The following is a 26,150-nucleotide window of genomic DNA, read 5'->3' as shown; positions in this document are numbered from 1 at the left end:
AAAACAGGAGGGTTTTATTAACTCAAAAGTAGCCACAAAATATTGACTGCTTAAAAAATATCTTAGCATATTATATTCTAGAATCTACAATTGGTAGTTTTTATTACTTTGCCCTGGAACTGTGACCCGTGTCTTACAAACTCTTGTTTTTTATACCTAGTCACTTTTGTTGATCTTTCGATTGAGTTCTTTCTGTAGCTGTAATGAGGAAATAATCACCAACCAATTTTTTTGTTAGCACTTGAATACACTTCCAACTGGTTGGTTAAAGACCACACTCTCAAATTCCATCACATGTGGCTAAGCATACAGGTTGTGAGGGCAGGACACTTGGGGTCAAAGCTGGGCACTGACATTTACCAGATGCATGGCCTTGTGCCTGTAATTAACTCTCAGAGCTGAAATTCCTCCCTTCTAAGGTGAAGATAATGCCTATGGAAAAGAAGTGCTGTAAAGAATCAAATAATATGCATATGAAGGGACTCTGGCACATAGAAAGGCATCCAGTAAACCTCAGCTCCGATTTTGCTTGTTATCACCAGTTCGAAGAAAATTTCTTCCATAGGACTCCTTGTCACCTGACTAGGAATGTTAATGACTCTTAAAGAGTGATTGTCATCAATTAAAGTTTTGGATTGCTTTACCTTCTTCTCAAACCACATGATCAGAACGGTTAGCAAGAATGTCTCCCTTCTTCTGAATAAGGGGGGGTGAGTTTGCAATTTGCTTTGCAGTATTCACAGAAGTTTATATTTGTTTTTTTTTTGCCTGCAGCTTGCAAAATTGGATATTACAAGGCTCTTTCCACGGATGCCACCTGTGCCAAGTGCCCACCCCACAGCTACTCTGTCTGGGAAGGAGCCACCTCATGCACCTGTGACCGAGGCTTTTTCAGAGCCGACAACGATGCTGCCTCTATGCCCTGCACCCGTAAGTTGTGCGCTTGTCTCCTGTTTCTGCGAAGCCAACAGCTTTCATTACCGCCTAGCAGGGCACTGCCAGGTCTTTTCCCAGGATAATCATGCAAGGGGAAATTAGATCAAACATGCGTCCTTTCTCAATCATAGCAGGGGAAATGCTTATACAAAGAATGGCTTTTTTACCGCTTCTGGTTGCCTTCAAAGTGCACAGCTGCCGACAGACTACTTGGTGGAGAAGAGATTGAGTGTTCAGAGGTTGTCTGACAGTGTAATTAGAGCTGAGAGTGGAATTTATAAATGGCTTTACCACTGCATTGAGGACTCAGGGAAGCTTGACAACTGCAGGAGAAACAGGTAGACGACAGAGTTTGGGAATGTGGTTTCTGTCCGTCAAAGGGCAGCTCATTGTGCACTGAGATCATCGCTTGTGTTGTCACTGCACCTCTTCCTCCTCTCTTCATAGTTTTGTATTCATAACACTTAGGCCCAGATCCTTATAAATTCTTGTTTAATGGTAGGCACTTAGTAAATGCTGGGTTAATGAATGGACGAGGCTGGCAACCATGGTATGAAGACAGGAGTCAAGAAATCTCTTCTCGTGCTTTATATGGACAGTGGTCCTAGGTGGTGCCCTTCCTTTCATGTACACTCTAATCTTCACAGACCCTCTAATGTCTATGACCTTGCCCAGAGCCAGGAGCAGTGGGCCTAGACATTCAACCTTTGTATTTCCATTAGGGGAATCTGTGCTTTGAGGGGCAGCCCACAGATCTTCCACAGATCTTGGCTCACAGACCTTCCACAGATTTTGGATTTGTTTCCCAGTCCGCTGTTGAGTAGCTGGGTAACTACTGAACCTCTTAAGTCTCAGTTTCCTCCCCTGTAGTACAGAGATAATAATCATAACTCTCTTATGGCTGCTGGTATTCAACACTCTCATGCTGTCTATATGCTAGGTCAAATATATAAGATGATGCTACTTGATATATTTTGGCTTTTTACTATCATTATGACTTCATTATTTTGGTTTCTAACTACTACAAACTCCATCTTGGCGGGCCTGGAGCCAACATCACTGCAAATACCAGTGGAAGTCCCATCTTTTTTTTTTTTGAGTTGGAGTCTCTCTCTGTCGCCTAGACTGGAGTGCAGTGGCCGCTCCCGGCCACCGCAGCCTCCACCTGCTGGGCTCCGGCGATCCTTCCGCCTCAGCCTTCCGAGTAGCCAGAATTACAGGCACGCGGTACCACACCCGGCTAATTTTTTGATTTATTGTAGAGATGAGGTCTCGCCTGCCCAGGCGGGTCTCAAACCCGCGGGCTCAGGCAATCCACTCACCTCAGCCTCCCAAAGGCGTGGGATTACAGGCTGAGCCACCGAGCCCGGCTGAAGTCCCATCTTTAAAAGGAGTGGAGAAAGATTCCAGGTACATCCCAAATCTGTACCAAAACTGCCATAACTGTTGGAATTTCTTTTATAAGAAAAGACAATAATAATAATGATGATGGCAATTTTATAATTATACCCAGGTAATTAGTCAGTACTTTCAATAAATCTGATCACAGGGTCCAAGTTATAACCAATCTGTAATGTAAGCATTGTCTTCATTTTGTAGACAAGAAAACTGCATGCTCAGAGATGTGAAAGAACATGCCCAAGTGCACACCCCCACCTGGGACAGAGCTGAACAACCTGAAGGCTCATATAGTTTCTATTTACTGGAAGGTTCTCTTGCTGGCTCTCCCAGGTCATGTGTAAACATTCAGAGTTAGGTAGAATACTAAGGTCAGATTAACCATAAATAGGCAAGGTGGCCACGTTTATTTGACCTGCCACACTTCCAACCTTTTCTTTCCCAATATAGATAATTTTATACTATGATCCATTTTGTGTGATTCATTTAATAATAAATTCCCTGCCTCTATCAACACCCACCACTAAACTCAAGGGGCAGTATTTCAGTCTGGCATTCCGATCATTGCCTTCTACATTCACCCCCTACCTTTTCCAGGTTGAGGCTTCATGGTGTTATGAATGTTGCAGTATATATTTTTGATGGCAGTAGGGCCTGGCTCTTTCTCCCAGATGTTTTTCAGTCTGGTGATTCTGACCTGCTGTCCAGCATTCTAGAGGACCATGTGCCAAGCACTGAATTACTAAATCTTGCAACACTTGAATTTAGGGAACCTGCCAAAAGGGCCATATATGCCTGTGTTCCTGGAATATTTGCCATATGTGTAATAAGGAGGTAGTTGTTGAGCCCTTGGGATTTTACCTTTCTGTAGGAAAAAAATCATTAGCTCAATCCTGATGATATTATAGAAAAAAAAAGAAAATATTGATTTTAGCATATGAATGGACCAAAAAGTTTAAAAATTAAAACAATTTTTTGCATTTTTCAGAGATTGTTTTCAACAAGGTGAAGGGAGGAAGGCTGGTGGCTTTTCGTATCACTGATAAAACATGAGAATACCAACTCACTAGGTGATCTTTTTCTCCTGCCTTGGAACTGTTCTCCTGCACTTCACTATTTCAAGGTCTTGTACATTATTTCACAGTGCTTCAGTTAAGAGGAAATGAAGTGCTGATGACAACAACCACCACCACACCAGTCAGATAACCTTGGATCTAATCACTAGCCAAGTTTATGACGTTGAGGGGGTTTTTTATCTCTCCAAGTCCCAATTTCCTCATCTGCAAAATGGAATTCTCACCATCTATCTCTAGACTTGTTTAAGAATTAAATAAGAAAATATTTGCAAAAGTCTGGCACATAGTAAGGACCTAATAAATGTCTGTTCTCTTCCTTTTTTATCCCCAACTCATCACCTCCTTCCCCAAACTATCCGCACAGCAAGTTTACAATGCATCTCACTGCTCTCTATCAGTGATTTTCACCCTTGACTGCATAATTAAATTACCCAATGGCTTCCCTGTATCCCAGGATCTCTAGGGGGTAGGACTCAGGCATCAATAATTTCCAAAAGTTGGCCTGCTAATGTTATTGTGCTGTTAAGGTTGAGGTCACTTCTACAGAACTACAATTATAATTCTCTCTCTCTCTCTGTGTGTGTGTGTGTGTGTGTGTGTGTGTGTGTGTGTGTGTGTGTGTGTGTCGGAGTATCTCACTCTGTTGTCCAGGTTGGAGAGCAGTGGCATGCTCACAGCCACTACAGTCTTGACCTGCTGGACTCAGGCGATCCTTCTGCCTTAGCCTTCCAAGTAGCTGGAACCACAGGTGCATGCCACCATGTCCAAGTGATTTTTTTATTTATTGTAGAGATGAGGTCTTACCAAGTTGCCCAGGCTGGTCTTGAACCTGTGGGCTCAGGCAATCCTCTCATCTTCACCTCCCAAAGTGTGGGATTACAGGCATAGGCTACCACGCCCAGTAGAACTACACTTCTTAAACATTAACTACATACATCTCTTAATACCTTCTCTGAGATAGAGCTAATCAGGAAAGTGACCATACTTTGCTAATAGGCATAGTAGTAAGTCAGGCAACAGAATGAAACTGTTAGTCTAGGACTCTCTCTCTCTAGATTTCCCCCTTCCTATTAATCATACTGGACCTGTGTTGTCCAATACAGTAGTCATTTTGCTGGCCAGAGCCCAGCGCAAGTCAACGCTGGGATGGCCGTGAGTGTGCCACTGCACTCCAGCCTGGGCTACAATGTGAGACTCCAACTCAAAAAACAAAAAACCAAAAAAATTAAAGTCATTAGCATTCAATTAAATTCAGATTCTTATTTAAGCATTTAAGCATGCTGCAGTAGCCACATGTGGCTAGCGATGACTATGTTGGACAGCCAGAGAATATTTCTAGCATCACAGAAAGTTTGTTGGACAGAACTGTAGTAGACATTGCAATAGACATGATAGTGGGAGTTTCTCAAAGACCCTCTTGTTCAGATAACCCACAAAATAACCCTCCCTGCTCGCACCCTGCCCCCAGCTTTATCGGATTCTCTTGACAAGATGTGGGGATGGAAAGGAACATAAACATCAGGGATCCTTTCAAACTGATTCCAGCCTCTAATCAGTTCTTACCAGTTGGTTAAGCCAGGTGACAAACCCAATTCCCTTGTGCTGACAGCCATGATAATCAGGCACCTTCTTTGTTTCATTATGCTGTCTTTAACCCCAGCAATCTTATGCAGCCCAGCATTTAGTGATCGCTCACTGTGACGGCACACTAATGAAGAAATAAAACACACTCTCTGAGACTCATTCTTCTAGCCAAAGAGAGACTTTGCTCCACTGGCTTGTAAAATCAGGTTTTTGTTCACTTGGAGAACGATTAGACCAGGTGAATACAAGTCGCATTGGGTAATTTAGAAGGAAACGCCTAGGAAGTTTACACCATATACTTTGCTGGAGAACTTAAGATAATTTAATAGTAAATAAGTTTTACCCTTGGGAATACTTTTGATGGAGCCTCTGGTTAGGTTAACATACATAGCTGTCTGTGAGTTATGCTAAGACCTTTTTATGGAAGTACCATTTGAATATTTTCAAGAAAATAGCCCATACCTGTTTAGAATATAGAGTGCTTAGAACAGTGCTTTTAAAACATTAATGTGCACGGAAATCACCTAGAGATTTGGAGGACAAAGGTTAGGTCTGATATTCTGCATTTCTAACAAGTTCCCAGATGATGACAAAGCTGCTGATCTATAAATTATCCTGAGGTAGTAGCAAGGATTTCAATTCCCTGCCTAATAGCTGGCAGGAGAAGAGATTCTCCTTTCCATACCTGTAACTTTCAGGCCTGTTCTTCAGCTCAGTCATGACTTTAGAAAGATATTAGAAGCATTCTAAACATTCTTCCTTAATGGAACTTGAATACTTCATCTGTCTCCTATATGAATAAAATTCATCCTGGGTGGTATCACATACCAAGTACACTCACTGTGGAATTTTTTCATTTTTTGTTTTGTTGCTTTTTTTTTTTTTCCCTGCCCAAAATTCCCAGTAGGTTATTGCCAGAGAGTGGAAATGTAAATCTTCACCTCAGGCACTTTTATCAGTCAAAGAGGGCAACAGGCATTTCTAGCAGCATTGCCAGCAGGACAGACACCATTACTTCTATACACTCAAGGATGCCATTTAAGCGGATGATGGACTCTTGATTTCATTAGTCATTTCTTGGCAGAAATTTTGAGTAATTTTTATTGATGAAATTGATGTCCTTTAATTCTACAGATAACCAGCTTCTTCCTTTCTCCAGAGTTCCTCCTTTTATTCCTTTCTCTTTTCCTGAGGAACGTCGTCTGGCAATTGTCATTCTAGGAATGGTCAACTGAATGCTCCTGTGTACAAGAAGACTTTTGATCATCTTAGTCATTTAGTTTCTTGTTCAATGATTATAGTGAGAAAGGTTTTCTTTTCCCCCACTAGGAGGCTGAGCCAATATTATATTATATTTAAGGTAACTTTCTAACCTCTTATTGTGTTTCACAATGTGCTAAAAAAGAAAAAAAAGCCATACAAAGGTAGTAAATTGATTTTGTATATCTAGAAAAACATAGCTAATTTGTTATTTGGCCACCTTGATTTCTGAGCACTGTTACCAGAGTGGTTTTCCGTATTTTTCAATTGGAAATCTGTCCTCATGCTATTGGGTACTCTTTTTTTTTTTGAGTTGGAGTCTCACTCAGTCGCCCAGACTGGAGTGCAGTGGCCGCTCCGGCCACCGCAGCCTCGACCGGCTGGGCTCCAACGATCCTTTCACCTCAGCCTTCCAAGTAGCCGGAATTACAGGCATGTGCTACCGCGCCCAGCTGATTTTTTTGATTTATTGTAGAGATGAGGTCTCACTGCCCAGGCGGGTCTCGAGCCTGCGGGCACAGGCAATCCACTCACCTCAGCCTCCCAAAGGCACAGGATTACAGGCTGAGCCACCGAGCCCAGCAGGTACTGTTTATTTAACTGGTTTGATGCAACTTATTAGAGCCTGGTGATTGGGAGCACTCTGTAAATGAGAGATTATTATTTTAGATTGCCAACTTGAAGGGCCTTCATGAATCTGTCTCCAAGCAAACACCCTTGAATAATTCAGTCAGCTGTGCCAAACAAACAAAGAGTGATTGATTGATACTTAGATGTGGCCTAAAATATTCCAAAATTGCAGCTTTTAAGACAATTTATACTAGAAGAGCTTAGAGTTAATGAGGGCAAATTTGCCAAGCTCTATGACAAAAAGTCCTGATTTGAAAAAGCTTTCTGCAGGTTTAGGTTATCAAGAAATTGAAATAGCCAAGTTTCAAACAACAAACATCACTTACTTTGTCTTTACATTTGCCTTTTCTAATTGAATTTAGTGTGCCGCTGTATTTCCTCCAGAAAGTGTATTGTTTTAAAATTACCATTTCAGTTCTATTACTCAAAGCCCTTGCTGCTAATGCTTTCTGACAGTTATCAACATAATGAACCATAATGAAATGATGAGCAATCTTCGGTGGAAACCCAATGTCGATTCCACTGGTGCTGTGTGACTGTGTTGTTAAAATTTAAATGCAAATTAAAATAACATCGTCCTTATTTGTTTCCAAGGTCAGGAGAAGAGAGGAACTCTTTTTTTTTCTTTCTTTCTTTTTTAAAGTGCTTTAATTTTGGGAATCTCACATCCATTTTCAAACAAGCTCTTGAAGGTGCCCCTGATGTTCCGTTCAATTCTCTACCCCAAAGATTTACATGCTTAACAGTCTGGCTAAGGGATTTGGGGAAGGACGTCTAGAAGGGAGGCTTTGATGTATAAACCATAGGATAAAAGGCAGTCTTCAGTTTCAAGTAAACTACATTTTTTTTTTTCCACTCAAAAGCATATTTCTTTTTTCTTCAGCGCTGCAAGTAACTAATCATATAATGATGGAGGAGGGGTACTTTCTATGAAATAGGTCAGTGAGGGTGCAGTTAGTGCTAGTGAAAGACTAGTTAGCAGAAAATTGAGAACAAAGACCAAAGATTCCTGAAGTGTCAGTTTTGAAAATGCTTCAGAAGATCCATTGGTTGATCTTTTACCATTCTATCATTCATGTAATCAATCATTTTCATGAACATATTTTTATGAAAAATCTTGAGTTCAAGATCTCCAGGAGGATTTCTTATTCCATGTCATTTATCACATTTGCAGTATAATAGTGTAGTCTCGTACTGCATTCCATTTGTCATAGGACGAAAACTCAGATGGAAGCACCTACTCCCCCACTGCCAGATTACATGGTTGATTTTTAGTTAGAACATATGGTCCTGCTGCCTGTTCGTCAGTTGATAAGCCAGCTAATGTGTCTGTTCCCTGGACTGTACAAACTGATGAAAGCAACCAAAGACATTTTGAGGATTCAGACGCAACCTTCAATCTAGGCTGCTGTTTTAGTTAGATCTCAATAGTCCAAGATCTGACATTAGCTAGAGAGTAAACCACATCCTTGTTTCCTCATTTTGAATTGCCTTCAGCATTTTAACTACTAATAGAAAAAAATGCCTCTGGAGAACCAAGTGCATGATTCTTATGTGAAGATAATTAAAGATACAGGGAGAAAGATCACCAGGTGAGCTTCCCTGAAAGCACTAGATGGATCCCAGGTGCTGATAATTTGCCATTTGGTTGTTTGCAAATTTTTAAAAGCTTAGTGATATTTCGTAGAGATCAGGTATAACCTCATTGGATTTTTTTTAAAAAGCAATTCTTAGCCTCCTTTTTCCTCTTCGACCTACTTCTCATGTTATAGGTATACGTAGCCCAATGTGGATTCAACTGAAAAATGCATATGTTTGAGGAACATTAATGTATGCTTAAGTGAAAGGCTTAAATAATCCGCCAATGCCATTTAGCCAGGTCATTACAATTCTTCTACCATCATGAATAATTAAGAGTGGCTTGTCATCAACTGAGCTCCATGATTTCTAGATGGCATTGTGACACTGTGCGTGGAAGTCATACAGTGGTTATTCACAGCATGCTTCTATGAAACAAGGTCAATTACACATTTTCCTGAGATCCCCTGGGGTGAAAACAGGGTATCTTCTTTCCTGTCAGCATTTAGATTTTTCTCTCATGGTTGACTCTTACTCCACATACTATCTTAAGCCCAGCAAGAGATGAGCTGAGGGAAGATCCTGTTAGAGAGTATAATTGCCCCCTCTACATTCTTGTAATCTTTCACCTATGAGGGAAAAAAAACAAAACAAAAAAACCCCCAAAAACTTTTAACAGCAACACCTAACGACTGTCTTACTTAGAAGGTAGGAACCAGATAGAAGAAACAACCCAGTTTTTTTTTTTAAGCATCATCCAGGAAGTAATAACTAGCTATCATAATACCGTCATTAAAGGCAGGGAAGCAGCCTGCTTGGTGGCTCAGCCTGTAATCCCGTGCTTTGGGAGACTGAGGTAAGTGGATTGCCTGAGCCCGCAGGTTCGAGACCCACCTGGGCAACTTGGCGAGACCTCATCTCTACAGTAAATCAAAAAATTAGCCGGGCATGGTAGTGCGCACCTGTAGTTCCAGCTACTTGGAAGGCTGAGGTGAAAGGATAGCCAGAGCCGCGCAGGTCGAGGCTGTGGTGGCCGGGAGCGGCCACTGCACTCCAGTCTGGGCAACAGAGTGAGACTCCAACTCAAAAAAAAAAAGACAGGGAAGCTAGGAGAAATTTAACTCTGGGGCAAATTGAGAAAATTAGAAACTTTCCACCCTATTCCAAAAAAAAGAACTCATAGTTAAGCTTCCTTATCCTCTTTAAATCATTCTTATCTCTATGAATGGGAAGGAGAGTTGTTTAGCCTTGGAGTCAGGGTTTCTGATCATAGCTGCATACATATTGGCTGTCTTAATTTGGTTGAGCTGCTTAGTTTTAGTCATTGGGTTGCTGTGGGTAATAAGTACTTTTCAGTCAGAGTTTATGATGGGGATTAAGTAAGATAAGATATAAAAAATGCTTTGTGAGAAATGTAAATTAATGTATAGTTTAGCTAATTCTAAAATGAAATACTCAATTCTACTTTTCTTGGTCTTTCATAAGTAGAACATTGAAAATTTACTTTACAAGATACTTCAACCAACCATAAACAAATAATTAATATAAAAAGAAATCAAATAAATCAATATAAAACGAAATCAAATCTCTAATTAACTCAGTAAGAAAAGGCAAAAGATTCCTAGAGCAGAGAATGGAATAATAGATATACCAGAAAAACAGGTAATGGGAGAGTTTCAGCAAGACGCCAACCTTTATAGGAAGCCAAGAAGTTTTCATGACAGCAACAAGTGATTTATGCATCCAAATGGTTCTGGTTTTTAATAATAGACAGCTCTGCTTGGCCATATTCATTGTTAAAACACATAAACCGCCATGATAAAAGGTTATGCACTGGTCATAGATCTCAGAAGAGGTCCCTAAACGGCAATCTTTCTGTAAACTAACCCATGAGAGCAAGGGCTGGGAGAAAGCAATTAGTGGTGGCTATATACACAACTGTCGCGAGAAAGCATGGGCTTTATTTCAGAGTCAAACCTATGCACCCCAACTGTTTACTCTGCCTCACAGCCTGTCTTTCAGCTGGAGAGAGATTAACAACAAAGGCTTATCTGAAGGGTTGAAGGGTTTTACAGCTAAGACACCTAAAGTATTATTGACAGTCCAAAAGTTGTACATGATTAACGAAAGGCTTATGAAATGGAACTAGAGACCCAAGGTGCCACTTTCTCTGAAGATAAGTGTTGCACTGGTCACCTTGGCAGTTTAGTGAGGTGGCAGTAGAAATTGATCATGTAAGAGTTACATTTCTGCCCACGCTCTTGGTGGGGAGGCCCCTTTCCACATTCAGAATTAATTTCATGGCTCAGGCATAGAATTTTAAAACAGTGATTAAAAATTTGTTACATATTGAAAGTCTGCGATAGTTCTGGAAACCACTCTATCACATGAAGTCAGCGATTTTGGTTTTTCTATCCACTATCCCCTTGCCTTGGTTGCAGACCTGAATTTTGTTTTCAACATTTCAGCATATGATAGTATTATTATGTTTTGCTCAGCTTTTGTAGCATACACAAGTGTTGTGGCAGTGATGCTTCTGATCAGTGAACTGAACTGGGCTAAAGAGTCATCTCATCATTCATTCATTTGTTTATTCAGGAAATACAGAGCATCTTCTGGATAACAGGTACCTCTCCAAGGGCTGGGGATAGTCTCATAGACCAAAAAAAGAGAAGTGATTCCTCTTCTTCTAAAGCTTATGTTCTAATGGGAATATAAATAATAAACAAATGATTTACAAAATAATTTAAGATTCTCACAAAAAAAAAAAAAGAAATAAAAAGGAGATATGATTGGGTGCACTGGGACAGGGGAGGAGAGGATTGCAGTTTAGATATCGGGAGTAATCAGGAAGGAGGAGGTGGGATTAGGAGTCAGCTATTCAAAGAGCCAGGGGTAAAGAATTCCAGGCAGAGCTACCAAGTCCAAAGTACTTGAACTGCATGTTTAAAGTTTTGCTAATAATGAGAGTTTTAAACTTGACTTACTTTTTCCCCTTGTTCTTGGGGGTCTGTTAAGCACTTTAATTCTAGTTATAAGAAATAAAATTTTCAAGCTTATGTGACACCCTATGTCCATATGTTTGGTAGAATCCATTTCTACCAAACCTACCCCTAAATTTAATTACCATAGCGGGTTTTCATCTTTTGCTCAAGTTTTAGTTGCTTCCTATAAGAATAACGAAGTGGGCTCTAGTCCCCTCTCCATCTTGGAGTTTCTCTCTCTAATCTACTTTCTAGATAAACTATCTTTTCCAATCTAAAAAAAAAAAATGAATAACAAAGTGCATTTTCTTTGACTTTCAGAAATGGTGTGGAGTACACAGGGTGCTATTATCCTGTACTTTTCACAGAATGATTCTTACTCCAGGGTAGTCACATTGGAGACATTTATGACTTTAGGTTTAGTGTTGGCTGATGGTTTTTAAATGATGTTAAGGCACATGCAGACTTCATGTGGATATGTAAATACTGGCTTGTCCTAAAGGAGCTACTTTAAATCCTGACATAAGCCAGCATGTGTGTTCTCTAAACTACTCGGGAATTAAATTTTAGTTTAATCCATGGGAGAAAAGAATTAAGATGTGAGAATTACTGGAATGGCCTTTTATGCTTGGAATATTGCCCTTCTTAAATGTCATAGTCACTGAATTTCTCTGGACAGTATGTGGCAGTATGTGGTTCATTTCCAGAAATTTATCTTTTCTTAGAGAAGAGCACATGATTGGTAAAGGAAGATCAAGATTCTTTTTACAATATAACATGATACGATGTGATATTTTATGATATGATATGATAGTCTTTTACATCTGCTGTAATGTGGCAGCAGTTTCTTTGGGGCTTTATACCGTCAAATTCGTGTCAACTGAATGCAGGGTGACATCCCACTAGAAAATAATAATCACTCATTGTAGCACCTTTTACCAGTACCTGCTGTGTGATGCAGACAGTATTTCACACTGGTAAAGTGAATGTTCTTCATTAAATTTATCCACAATAGCAAAAAAATACAGTGCCCATTTCTTTCAGGACCATGAGAAGCTCAAGAAATACGCCATATGTCACGTATATTATTCTTTCCTTAGTCAGTGAAGATAGGTATAATGTGGGCTTTAGAAGCTAGGGTTGTTACTGCACTGTGTAAATAGATGAATCAGGAGTTCCTTGACTGAGTTCATTCGTTCGGCTCAGGGTGCACTGTAAGTCCCCAGAATTACGTACACAATTCTGAGGATGTCTGAAAGCATTTTCCTAGGAAGGTGGTGCATTGATCTTATCATATTCTCTCTCTTTTTTTTTTCTTTTTGAGTCAGTCTCACTTTGTCGCCCAGGCTGGAGTGCAAGGACACACCCACGGCTACCGCAGCCTTGACTGGCTGGGCTCAGGCAATCCTTCCACCTCAAACTTCCAAGTACCTGGAACTACAGGTGCATGCCACCACACCCGACAGATTTTTTTTTTCTAATTTATTGTAGAGACAGGTCTCGTCATGTTGCTCAGGCTGGTCTCGAACCCCTGGGCTCAGGCAATCTGCTCGCCTCTGCTTCCCAAAGTGCTTGGATTACAGGCATTACCCAATGCACTTGGCTCTCTTATTCTCTATAGCAGTGGTTGCCAAACTAGGGTCTGAAGACCAATTTCCGCTGCCGCCTAATTTTACAAATAAAGTTTTCTTGGAACATAGCTATGCCTATTTGTTTAGGTATTGTCTGTGACTGTTTTGGAGCTATAATGGCAGAGTTGAGTAGTAGGTACAGAGACCAGATAACCCAGATAGCCTAAAATATTTGCTTTCTGGGCAGATAGTAACATTTCTTTACGAAGAAATGATGCTGGCCCCTGTGCTAAAGATTCATAAACTAAAGATTATTGCATTTGACTTTTGTTTCTGTTAGTACAGCTATTACCTCCACCAATAAATTATATTACAAATGTGAATATTTCATATTCTACCTATGAAAACTTTAAAAGAGTTTAACATGCCAGCCCTTTACTTACAGGGGAGGCAGAGAGAGAGAATACTGGGTTTATATGGGAATGTCACAGAAGTTTTACAAATACAACCAAAAATATGTAAAGTACATTTATTTTCTCTTAAATACACTTCAGCATTTGATTAATTTATATTTTAAAATGTCTTAATTTTGGTAAAAAAAATTAAGATTAAAGGAAAATGTGGTTCTATAAAAGCTAATAACAAAAAATACCACCCTACCTTTGGAAATGTTAAAATTAATTCTCTTCAGAGCTAAAGTTTTCCCCAACTTCATGCTTGAATAAATCATCACCTGGAATTAAAGTAGAGAAGAAAAAGTGGTAATAATCAGTCCCAAGTTGACAAAACTTTATTTGATAGAGCTACATTTAAAATTTCCAGTCATAGTGACTGGTTATGCAGCTGCAAAAGTAGGACAGAACAGGCACTTGCCCTTACATCCAATGCACATATAATCCATATTGAGTTTCCTTTAGTCTCTTCTTTTTCCCCTAGGTTCTCTATCCCTTTCTTCAACTCTCCAGAAAATTACTACGAAAGTATCAAAATGAATCAGAATACTTTTTTCCCTCTCTCATCTAGCTCAGGTGACAAATACTAGTCACTCAAATGTTTGTTGAATAAATGTTTCAACCCCTCTCAGTAGAAGGAACCATTAATATTTGCTATATAGCCCTTTCTATTTTTTCCAAAGTTATTATAAACTATGATGAAAGAGGAACTTGAATTAAACTAGTTACATTGAGTTACAACTTCACAGGCCTAATGCTAATGAATCTGTATGTGAAAAGCTACTTACAATACAGCTTAAGCTCCGAGAAGCCTACATAATTCACACACTTCATAATACTTCAGGTAGGTGGGTATAAGATACATTAAAGGACTTGGTTAGTTTTCCATTCATTCATTCATTAATTTGTTGATTCATCAAACATTTATTGAGGTTACTCTGAACTAGGAACCATGGTGGACAATGGAAAGTGATAAAGACATCAATTATCTTAAGAAGCTTACAGACTAGTGATAAAAACAGACATAGGGTATGTGTCTGATTAGCAAGACACCACTACATATTACAAAGTAGGAAATAGAAATAGGAAACTGAAATGTGGAACATCACTACAAGCAGGATTTGTTGCCTGTCTTATATTCAGGCTAGTGGTAGGTAGTTTTGAAAAGCATAAAACCTTGTCATTCACATGATCTTAAGCTACCTGATGTTAGTGTGTGCTCAGTAGGGATAATTCATATGTGGACACTAGACAATCAGAACAAGTAGTATGTTATCCCTCTTATGAACCTCATATTTGTAATTGGAGATTACTTTCAGGGGGACCTATTTCTGACAAGAAAGGCAATCATGTCAGAAATTTAATCGCTCCTAAATATCCAGACCAATACTTACATAAATGAAAGAGAAAATAATCTGAGTTAAATTTTGTACTTCTAGATGCCTTGTGTTTATTGAAAAGGGGCTCATATTATTCAGAATGCTATTTTTCTCTTCTGTTTAGCCATTTCCGTAGGTGATTGTTTTAAGGTGCCACTGTTAGGTATAATTGTGGGCCCAGATTGACTTTTGGCTGTATGCACATACATACTTTCTTTTCATTGTCTTGAGAAGAGAATACTTTCTTTTCTGAGAAAGAGATGAGCCCTCTCTTTAAATGGGAACACACTCATTATATAGTTATTATGTTTTAATTGGCAAGAGTTAACAAAAAGAAGCCACAATCCCACAAACACAACGCAACTATTATGATTTTATTTGTAAAGCATGTGTCCTTTCCCAGGTTTTTGCAGGCCAACATTATAATCAGACTGGTTGGATATTTCTGTATTTCATTTTCCCCTCTATTATATGACTTTCTCATAGTTTAGTTTCCAGGACAACTATGTCCCCACATGACCATCTCTCTCTCTATGGTTGCAAAACAGAAAACATATGTAGTACAATTCACCAAAATGTTCATGGAGGCAGCATTGACCCTCCTGCCAAGTTCTCGGTCTTCCCTTGAGCATCTACCTCAGGGTTTTCTTTAAAAATCTCTGCCCAGAGGAAGAAGGTGGCTTCAGGTCAGCTCTTGTTCTCATGCTAGCTTCCTCCATTTTAAAATCTGGCAGCATCTTCGTTTTTTTTTTTTTTCCACGTGGCTGTGTTATATCTCTGAGTCCTGTGACCATTTAGTTTTCTGCTCCATTTCTTCTCTGTTTAGACACTGCCATGCCCCGTCCTACATACTAATTACTGACTTTTTGCTTCTGCATTGCTTGATTCATTGTGTCACATTTTCCCATGTGAAAGTGGACCAGGAACATTGGCAAGGAGGTTAATGGATTTCAGAGTCACTCTTATTTAACCCTGGAAGTCATAGCAAAATAAGAACCAATGGCTGACCCATTTATAAACCAAGCCTTAGTCAGCTTCAGCTGCAGACTGGTGGTGGATTTCACCATGGTGGCACCCATTACAGAATTTAAGCAGGACTGAAGATATATGTGCTCCCCTTCCCTACTCTTGACTCTCAAACTCTGGTGAAATGTTTGATTTTGTTGTCTTTATACCTTTTGTGAGGAACACATGGTGGAATAAAAATAGCCCCAAATGGCAAATAGTGCTTTCGGATTTTAGTCTAGTTCTGTCACTAATTAGATTGCATGAACTTTCAATATTATCAGATCCACTTTCCAGATTTCAATTTCCTTTTCTTTAACTTGAGGGTATTTGACCAAATGATGTTAACACCCTATGCATTTCTTAGAGTCTGTGATTTTGAATAACTTCAATTATTTATTCAAAAACCATCTATTCACCCTTATTATATTCCAGTCACTGTGCTAAGAACCACAAAGACAATTTTGAAGTCTAAACAAGAAAGAATTTTATATTTTCTTTCCAAGGACTTCTGTGAGGTAATCTTACCTTACCTGTAAATATAAATTTTATAATACTTTTGTAAACAAAAATTTTTTAAGGTTTTTATTTTTTTCTTCAAATTTCACAGGATGGGGAGTTAATCTTAATGCTGAGAGGGGTGGTTGGTAATTAGACCCAAGGGGTGTATGGGAGAGCCTGCCTACCTTGTTACAATAAAGTCTTCAGCCAGGCTCAATGGCTCAGCCTGTAATCCTGCGCCTTTGGGAGGCTGAGGTGAGTGGATTGCCTGAGCTCACGGGTTCGAGACCCGCCTGGGCAACTTGGCGAGACCTCATCTCTACAATAAATCAAAAATTAGGTGTGATAGCGCGCACCTGTAGTTCCAGCTACTTGGAAGGCTGAGGTGGAAGGATCGCCGGAGCCCTGCAGGTCGAGGCTGCGGTGGCCGGGAGCTGCCACTGCACTACAGTCTGGGCGCCAGAGTGAGACTCCAACTCAACAACAAAAATAAATAAATAAATAGATAGATAGATAAATAAATAAAATAAAGTCTTCAATAAGCGGTATGAAGAGAAAAGAAGAGTGAATTACCCTTATTAAATGTTACCACCAAAAAAAATCCTTCAGCCATTAATCACCACAAGCTACGTAATAAATAATGAATATGACTTCTTATTTAAAGGTCATCTCTTTCAAGTCTCTCTGATTTGAAGTCTCTCTTTGTAACAGTATGTTCCATTGAGGTTGGTTAGGTAAAGTCCTCCTGAGTTCATGCAGGCCTCCAGTTAACTTCCTTTTCCTGAGGAAATATACGAACTTCCCTCAAAGTAGCCATTCCACATACATTAGCAACTGTATGATAACAGTGATCAAGAAACCTCAAATTTTCTTGAAAACTCATTTTGACTCACCTCTTGGAAGACTGAAATGAGAAAAAAAGAGAGAACTTTCCAGCTGTCATATTAAGTATTTCTCATTAGAGTGTGGCAGCTGTCTTTTGGAACTGCCTCAGATTAAGAAAATTAACTCTTCCTTCTCCCAGCCTGATTCTTCTACTTGAAGGCACAACTTCTTTGGATATAATGACTGATATACAGCAAGAAGGAAGAGTTTCATCATGATCTTTAGTCTTATTTATTATCATTATTTTTAAGCCAGTCGTTATGTTGTTAGTGATCCGTTGTTTTGTTTCATAACATCCACTACCATCATTCTTATGTCAGAAACTCTTTGATGTCGGTGGGAATGAGCACAGTGAAGGGCAGGAAGAGGGCTCTGATAGCCTGAACGATCCCAGCCTGGCACTAACATCACTCAACAGCTGTATCTTTGACATCCCTGCAACCGTGTTAAACCAGTTCCTACTAATTACCCATAAATAGCTGCCATGTTGAACTACAGAAGCATATCTATACAATTTTGTTAGTTTTATTTGCTATCGATGACATGCTGTACTTAGAAATTATAATTTATCTTCAGAAGTGGTGTGTATAACTATTAATTTCCCAGAGTACCACAACAGCCCTGGGAACTAGAATCACCTTCGCTTTTCAGACGATAAGATGGAGACTAGATAAGTTAAGATATTTTCCTGCCACTTCAGAGAGAAAGCCTGGGCTTGGAGCCCATTTGCTTATAGAGTTGCTTCACATCTCTGAGTGGCAGTTGGTACTGTGTTTGCTTGCACAAGAATGAGAAGGATTCTCACCTACAGCCTTCTATCATATTGTTCTTTTAAAATATCTTTTTTGTTCGTTTGATTTGCTTGTTGCTTTCTTTGCCAAATGGGCCTACCTTCCTTTCTAGAGCTGTAAAGAATAATCCAAACTCTGAGAGATTCCAAAAGGATATTTCAGTTCTTGGTGTGATTACATGGTTTTCTTTTTCCAGGCCCGCCGTCTGCTCCCCTGAACTTGATTTCAAATGTCAACGAGACATCGGTGAACTTGGAGTGGAGCAGCCCTCAGAACACAGGTGGTCGCCAGGACATTTCCTATAACGTGGTGTGCAAGAAATGTGGATCTGGGGACCCCAGCAAGTGCCGACCCTGTGGGAGTGGTGTCCATTATACACCACAGCAGAATGGCCTGAAGACCACCAAAGTCTCCATCACTGACCTCCTGGCTCATACCAATTACACGTTTGAAATCTGGGCTGTGAATGGAGTGTCCAAGTACAATCCTAGCCCAGACCAATCAGTTTCTGTCACTGTGACAACCAACCAAGCAGGTAGGAATCAAATCCACTTGCTTGTATGATCTGAGTATTTATGGAGAAAAGACTTATGGTAATAACAATGAAGTGATGTTAAAGTTCTATACTTGAAGTAGAACCAATTTATCCCGGGAGCTGTGTTATAAAAGATACTTAGAAGGACATTTGTTCATTTAGCAAAATTTTTTTTGCACATCAACTGCATAGCATGCCCTGTACTAGGTGGTGGATATAATAATAATACGAGGACTACGACAATGTCTGATTGAAAAAGAATGACGTTCTAGTAAACTGCCTCACTCTATGCTGGACCTTTCTTGGACAGGATTTGTATTGGCCATTTTAATCGCAATGTCCATGGCTAGATACCAGTGCACTTACGGATTATGTAGAATTATAAAATTAATTTTTAGCCGTACAGAGTGCTGTATTGATATTTGCTGTATTTTCAAACAAAAGCATTAGCAACTATAATTTTGATCGTGTTCTTTAATGTAAAATTTTATAAATAATCTACTTGGAACGATACTAGAATTTCCATGTAAATCTTTATCTGTGTGGTAGACAGAGTTTGTCTTTAGACACATACTAGTTTTGCGGCCACTTTCATAGTTGAATCTATGATTGACATGGCAGCCTGGTAAGGTGGAAGGAATGGCCAGTTTCCATCACTTTCTTCTAATTCAGAGAACAGTTTTCTGTTCATGAAGTGTTTCTATGGAATTAATTGCTTAACTGTCACAAATTCTTCAATATCAAATATTTTCAAAATCTACATCTCTGGGTTTTAGCGCCTGACTCATTCATGTGTATTCCTTTGCTGAAAAAAGTTTTCACCCCATGAGGAGTTTTATATTACTGACCCCCTGTTATTTCTGGAGAGTAAAGAGGAGCAGGAAAAAGGGACTGTGGTTTTCTCCTTTGTGAGACTCTTAAGGACAACAAACATGGCCGGAAAAGGATTATAAATTGCCAACAATCGTATTGCCTCTTACCCCACTTTTCTCTTAAATGAATGTTTCAGGAAGTGCACTCAGTAGTTAAGTAAAATATCTGTGCTAATTGATCCTTTAGTGAGAAGTATTCCAGTGTCCAAATCCAAAGCCAGTATTTGTCCATTTCCTCCTGAACTCTTTAAAATAAGTAAAAAGTTAAGACTTGGGGAAGATGTTGCACGCAGGCTAGAATGGCAAATCTTACCGGAATGTGTCTTCAGCGACACGAATGGGAATGGTCTTTTTAAATACGTGGTGTGAACAGGTCAACTGGCTAGGTTTTTGTCTCTTAATTCTGTGCTAGGTTGTGAACACTGTTAGTGATCATTAGTTTTATTTTTCTACAAAGACTAGTATGATTTAGTCATTTTTGATAGCAACATGAGAACTTTGTGATTGCCAATGTTTTAGTAGTTTCCTTTTGGAAGAATGCATTGGAAATATTACACACAGATCCGGGGAACACGGTTAGTGCCACTAATCTCTCTGAATTTGAAGACAGTGGAGTGCAGAACAATCTCTGCCCTCCCCCCCTCAACCCCCTTATACCTTTTTGGCTATTGTCAAATTCATCACTACATTGCGTTTCTAACTGGATTATAACTAAGAATGGACCTTTGGAGCCTCAGCTATACAGGGTGAAGTCATTCTCTTTGGCAGAGAAAGCCTGTGCGAGATGTACTGAGGACAGACTTGGCTCCCTCAGATTTGGGGGGAGACTTCTATAACTCTATATACTTTAGGATTTGAGCCAAGAGATTATGTCAACACCTACCAGGGCAAAAGGTCCAGAGAGCACAAAGAAGACACACTAAAAATCCTCCAAAAGAAAAAAGAAGATATAAAAATCATACTAGAGAGGGGAAAAGAGTCAAAGTTTTATTTTAAATGTAGGTGTTATTCTTTTACATCTAGGAGAAAAATGGACAGAGAATTCCTCTGACACAGTAAGGTTTTCTCTGCCTGCGTGTGCAGTCCTGCCAGGAGGTTTGCTGAATAGGACAAAATTCCAGCTCCTTATTTTAATTTTCATGAAGGGTAATGCTGGGAAGCTGTTCAAAATTAAAAATAAATCTTTCAATAAGGAGACCTCCTATGTGGCCAGCCAGAAAGCTTCCGCTTAGTAGAGAATTGTATATGTGCACAGCGCTGCCTCATTATCCACCATAATTTGAAGTTCCCTAATTCAAAATCATTGGGATAGTTTATCTTTGATTAACAAACCCTTTCTTCATAGAAGTGCAAATTAATAATGTAGGCCAAAATTCTGGGTGAATGTAGCAGCCATAAACTCTATCAAAGCTCCCCTAAGCATATTTACATACACACAATTATATTCTAATTGCAGTTGTTCCTATCATTTCATTAAATGAAATTCCTTGAGGACCACTATAGGCAATGATGTTTCACTCTATAAGGAATACACAGAATTAATGAAGTTAGCATTCAGCACCTGGAGGCCGCAAAGGTTAGAGGCTCTCCATCTTTGCTGTTTTTACAGGATTCTTTCTCCCCTCAGTAACACAAAAAGGAAAGTAAATAAAAGCAGGCACACAAAACCTCCTAGGATTCCTGGTCCTATACTCACCACCTTTGAGACTTAAACAGTTGAGGGTCAGCTCCATGAAGATGCAGTGACTCACCCAAGCTAATGTTAGAGTCAGTACTAGAAATCAGGAAGGACCCTACTCCCCAAAATAGAAAGTTTCCTTGGGGAAGACTTTGCACGCAGCATTCATGTATTCAGCTTGGTATTCTCCCATTTGTGAGACCAAACTGTGTGAGTCTCTGGGCATGGAGATGTAGATTTAACTGGGCTTTGATCATTTTAAGTGTAGCCTGTGGTGTGAATGGGCCTGTGTTCTCACATGGTTATTTCACCCATTCTAACCCAAATCTTACTCTTGGGGTCTTAAACCAATTGACACAGAAGACAAAGAAAATCCGAATGTCTGTCAGCTTTATTGCTGATAAGCTGATTGAAGGATGTGAGCTTTATATCTGTGGCCAAAAGGGCTTGCTTTAGTGATATTTACAGCCCAGCTGGCTGACTGCAGGCTTCCTGCATGCCAATGCCTGCCCCTGTTAAGGTTGCTGGAAGGACACTCTGTGCAGGTAGACAGGTACGAGAGCGCAGAGTGGTTGGATCTGAGGGCATAGTATATTCCCCCAATCCTCTAATGAGATTAGTCACCCACAGCCTCACCCCATGCTAGGAGCAGTGAAGGAGAGGTGGGAAGAGGGTAAGGGTGGAGGTGTTACCTACTCCTGCTTAAATTGTGCCACAATGAAACTGGAGAAGAGGAAGCTCTTGGAGCTCCCCCGAAAGTTAATTTCCTATGTTACAGGCCAAAAGGAGCAAAATGAGATTCTACTTCCTCCATCTTCATCTTGTAGCAAATGTTCTGTCTTTTGTTTGGAAGGGGATGGTCCTGATGTTTATGAAAAATGGATAAGCAAACTGCTGGGTGATTTGTTTTCTGGATGGCTTTCCTTCAGTTTACTTTTACTTAAGCGGGCCATCTCAGGCAAATGAATGCAGGATGTGTGTCACTAGGAGAGAAATGTTACATAAATGAGACAAGGTTTTTTGGCCAAGCAACAGAACTGTGAATATTTTTGCTAAAATGCTGTGATTGCAGCCAGCAGAAGCTTAATTTTACTGAATTTTTTTTTTTTTACCATGTATTTTCCGGCCCCCGCCCTCAACCCATGCTTGTTCTTCTAGTTATGAAACTGGAACATATTTTGGTGTGTTGTTTTTGAATCATTTTGAACCCAGATCATTAGGAGTGGTGTTCTCTACTAAATCCAGATTGCATCCGGGGCACAGTGATATCCATTTTTTATTTTTACTTTGCATATGACACTCTTCTAGATACTTTACAATTTGGTTCTCTCTCTATAGCATAGCTATAGTGTCCTTGTGACAAACATCTGCAGTGCTCTGAGTTTGGAGAAGTTAAAACATTTGATGGATAACCTAATTACTTAAACCTAGTTAATCTCTAAGGTCTTTTCTAATTCTAAAATTCTATGATTCCAAGTATAAATCCATGAGCTTTGAGCTATGAACTTGAAGAATGAAGCTTATTTCCCTACCATGTTCGAAAAGTCTCTCAAGGCAATTTTAAGGGTAACAAAAAAATTTCCATAAATGCTTTGGCAGAATTCTCATCTACATTCTGCCTCCCCTCCATTCCTCCAATCCTTCACTCTGCCAAGATATTTACGTCAAAGGGAAAAAGAGTAAGAGAGTGTCTCCCTAGTATAGTTGTTCTCAACTGGGAGTGACTGTTGTCCCCTACTCCCAACTGGCAATGTTAAGAGACATCTTTGGTTGTTGGCAATGTCTGGAGACATTATTGATGCTGATGCATCTAGTGGGTAGAGACCAGGGATGCTGCTAAGAATCTTATAATGTACAGGACTGCCCCCAACCTCCGACAAAGAATTATCTGATCCGAAATGTCCATAGTGCTAAGATTGAAAAACTCTGTTCTGGAGATAACATTTGAAGACAGACTTCTTAGCATTGCCCACCATTTAAGAGTGCCATAGCCAACTGGCTTTTGCTTGGGCTGGTTTGTAGTTCAACACATGGGGAAGGTTCCACATTTCCTGGGTTCCATTGCCCCATACTGAGAGCATGATGCTTTCATAACTGTTCTCAGTGGACAGGCAGTTATAAAGGGCCTTTCTGGGTCCCTTGTGAATCCTATCCTAGCTGTTTTTCCATCAGATGAACTGATGCTGCATGTTAGACTGACATTGTTCTCTAGGATTGGACAATTAAGAATTAACTGCAAGGAAAAAAAAACACCAACAATAAAGAGGATTAAACCTCATCATAATGTCACTGTACATATAGCACGTAGTAATAGATATTCCATATCTGTTTGTTGATTAACATTTATTTACAGTATAAACAAACCAGTTAACTCTCTTTGTCAAGTAGTGATAAATTTAATAAAACCCCAATCATGAATAGAGCAAAGAAAATAACTAAGTACAACAGGAGCTCTGACTTTTACTACTCAACTGGTAAGTTCCCATTCTCTCTCTCTCTGCCATCTTTTAATTAGACATATTATGTAATTTTAGTGGGATAATGGAGAACAGTGGGAATTCTCATCCCCAATGGGTATAATTGCTACCTGTCTTCTAGATTGGAAGAGGAAGGCTTCAGGGAAACAGTGGGAGAACGGGGAAACTCTTACAGCAATCGATTTAGGTAATATGCTGTTGGCCTGGTGGTTTTGTAGAGTTTAAAGCTTGAACAATTGTGTGATTAAGGGGAAAAAAACCCTATAAAATCACAAATATCAAATTAGGAACGGAGCTTTGAAAAGGGACCATACAAACTCCTTTAGCTTCAGTATATGAAAGTTTGCCTCTGACTATATTGAAATAAATGCAGTTGTCAGATAAGGAGACTGTGACATAATTATGCCTAAGAGTAAGCAATGAACCGGGAAAAAGGAGATTGGGAAGACCAGTCTGGCTTGATATGGAGGGTGTTAAAAGACCAGTTCGTAACAGAGTTGGTTCTGGTTCTCAGTTTGGTGTGGAGGGCACCTCTGGGGTGGACCTGAGGTGTATTTTGAGATCAAAGAGACAAGGAAGAAGCACATTCCTACGGATTTTGATATTGGAATACTAAACACAAATGAAAAATGACTAGGACCAAGGTTTTTCTGCAAACTTGGAAAGGTAGGGGGAAAAAAAATAGATTTGATGAGTTTTTTTTTTAGTTGGAGTCTCATTCTGTCACCCGGGTTGCTGTACAGTGTCATGCTCACGGTCACCCCAGTGTCGACCTGCTGGGCTCCGGCAATCCTTCCACTTCAGTCTTCCAAGTAGCCAGAACTACAAGCGTGCACTACCACGCCCGGCTAATTTTTGATTTACTGTAGAGACGAAGTCGCGAAGTTGCAGGCTCAGGCAATCCACTCACTTCAGCCTCCCAAAGTGCTGGGACAACAGGCTGAGCCACTGAGTTCGGCCTGATGATATTTTCAGGCACAAATATTTGCTTCTTTAAGAGCCCTAGAGCAGGGGTCAGTAAACTATGGCCCAATAACCCAATCCCATCCTCTGTCTGTTACTGTACAACCCACTAAGAATAGATTGCTTATTTCTAAAGGGTTGAAAATAATCACAAGAATAATCATATTTTGTGACATTTGAAAACTATATAAAATTCAAATTTTTCATTTGTAAATAAAGTTTCATTGAAAAAAAATCCCTACTCATTTGTTGAGATATCATCTAAGAGTGATTTTACATGACAATGGCATAGTTGAGTAGCTACAGCAGAGAGTGCAGTGGCTCACAAAGAGAAAATATGAATTCCCTTACTCTTCACAGGAAAGATTTGCTGATCTCTGCCTCTAAATAAAAAAAAAAAAAAGAGGTTGAGAAGATGTCAAAATTCTGGTGTCCTCAGGGGACGCCTGCTTTGGCAAAGGATGTAGTGGATTAACATTTAGGTTAATATCTCACTTTTTGTTTAAAGTCAGCATCATACTTTATTAACCAGGCTGGAGTGCAATGGCATGATCATGGTTCACTGCATCCTCAACCTTCTGGGCTCAGGCGATCCTTCTGTCTCAGCCTCCCATGTGGCTAGGACAAGAGGCATGCGCCATCACCTTCAACTAATTTTTTGATATTTTATCGACATGAGATCTGGCTGTGTTTTCTAGGCTGGTCTTGAATTCCTGGGCTCAAGCAATCTTCTCACCTCGGCCTCCCAAAATACCGGGATTATAGGTGTGAACTGCAGTGCCTGACCTGAAAGAAATTTTTGTATTTGGCAAGACACTGTATTTTTTTTTAAAAAGGTTTTGACTATGTAAAAAAATAACTAAAATAATTAGAATTTTAATCATGAATTTGCTTTCATGAACCACAAATCTTTTTCCATTGACATTCAAGTTCAAATGGATTATGTGGGCCATGCTGGACTATTATAGTCAATGTTCTGGTCTCTTTAAAGTATGTATTATTAATACTATTGTGTGGGTCCTAGATGCTAGTAGCAATTTTCTTTTTAAATAATTATATGCTCTGCTCTTTTATATTATCCTCTCTCTGAGATGATTTCCTGTTTGCCTTTGATCTCTAGTAAATCATGTTATTTTTCCTCACCCCTAAGAAATATAAAGGCAAAACAAATGATGGAACTAGTGAAATCTATAAAATGAAGTACACTTTCGAAAGACACCGTTTAAAATTCTTCCACTCAGGGATTTTACAAAGCAATTTCACTGAGCGATTTTGCTGGAAAGTTGTTTGCACATCTTGATCATGGTGCTGGTTCGGTAGCTGGTTGGAGAGTTCTTTCTATGCCTGGGTAATTATAGGACCAACTAAGCGTACAATGGACTTCAGAGGAGGCAGGCTGTGGTTTTCTCATTAACAGCTCTGGTCTAGCCATGGGCTCTTGGTTTAATTCATAATGCCTATGAAATGCACATTTAAACAACACACACGGGGCAATTTTTTTTTAAAGAAGGAACAGTCCCTTGATTCTAACTTTACACTGAAAAGAATTTCATTTCAACAATCATTACTGTTGCTACTACCATCATGATAATGAA

General features: G+C 39.5%; 1 protein-coding gene across 3 annotated transcripts in view; it reads left to right on the top strand.

The window, feature by feature from the left end:
* Positions 1–26,150, top strand: part of EPHA4 (EPH receptor A4) — a 149,805-nt gene that overhangs the window by 67,439 nt on the left and 56,216 nt on the right. For all 3 annotated transcript variants that reach the window (XM_008057704.2, XM_008057702.2, XM_008057703.2), the window contains exons 4-5: positions 775–930; positions 18,227–18,565. In XM_008057704.2, coding sequence (XP_008055895.1) covers positions 775–930; positions 18,227–18,565 — 495 coding nt within the window. The remainder of the gene's footprint in view (positions 1–774; positions 931–18,226; positions 18,566–26,150) is intronic.

Source organism: Carlito syrichta, unplaced genomic scaffold (assembly GCF_000164805.1).
Source record: "Carlito syrichta isolate Samal-C Ts95f unplaced genomic scaffold, Tarsius_syrichta-2.0.1 Scaffold303111, whole genome shotgun sequence".
In the NCBI taxonomy this organism is placed as follows: domain Eukaryota; kingdom Metazoa; phylum Chordata; class Mammalia; order Primates; family Tarsiidae; genus Carlito; species Carlito syrichta.
The sequence above is the reverse complement of the archived record's forward strand: the minus strand, read 5'-3'. Positions and strand labels throughout refer to the sequence as shown.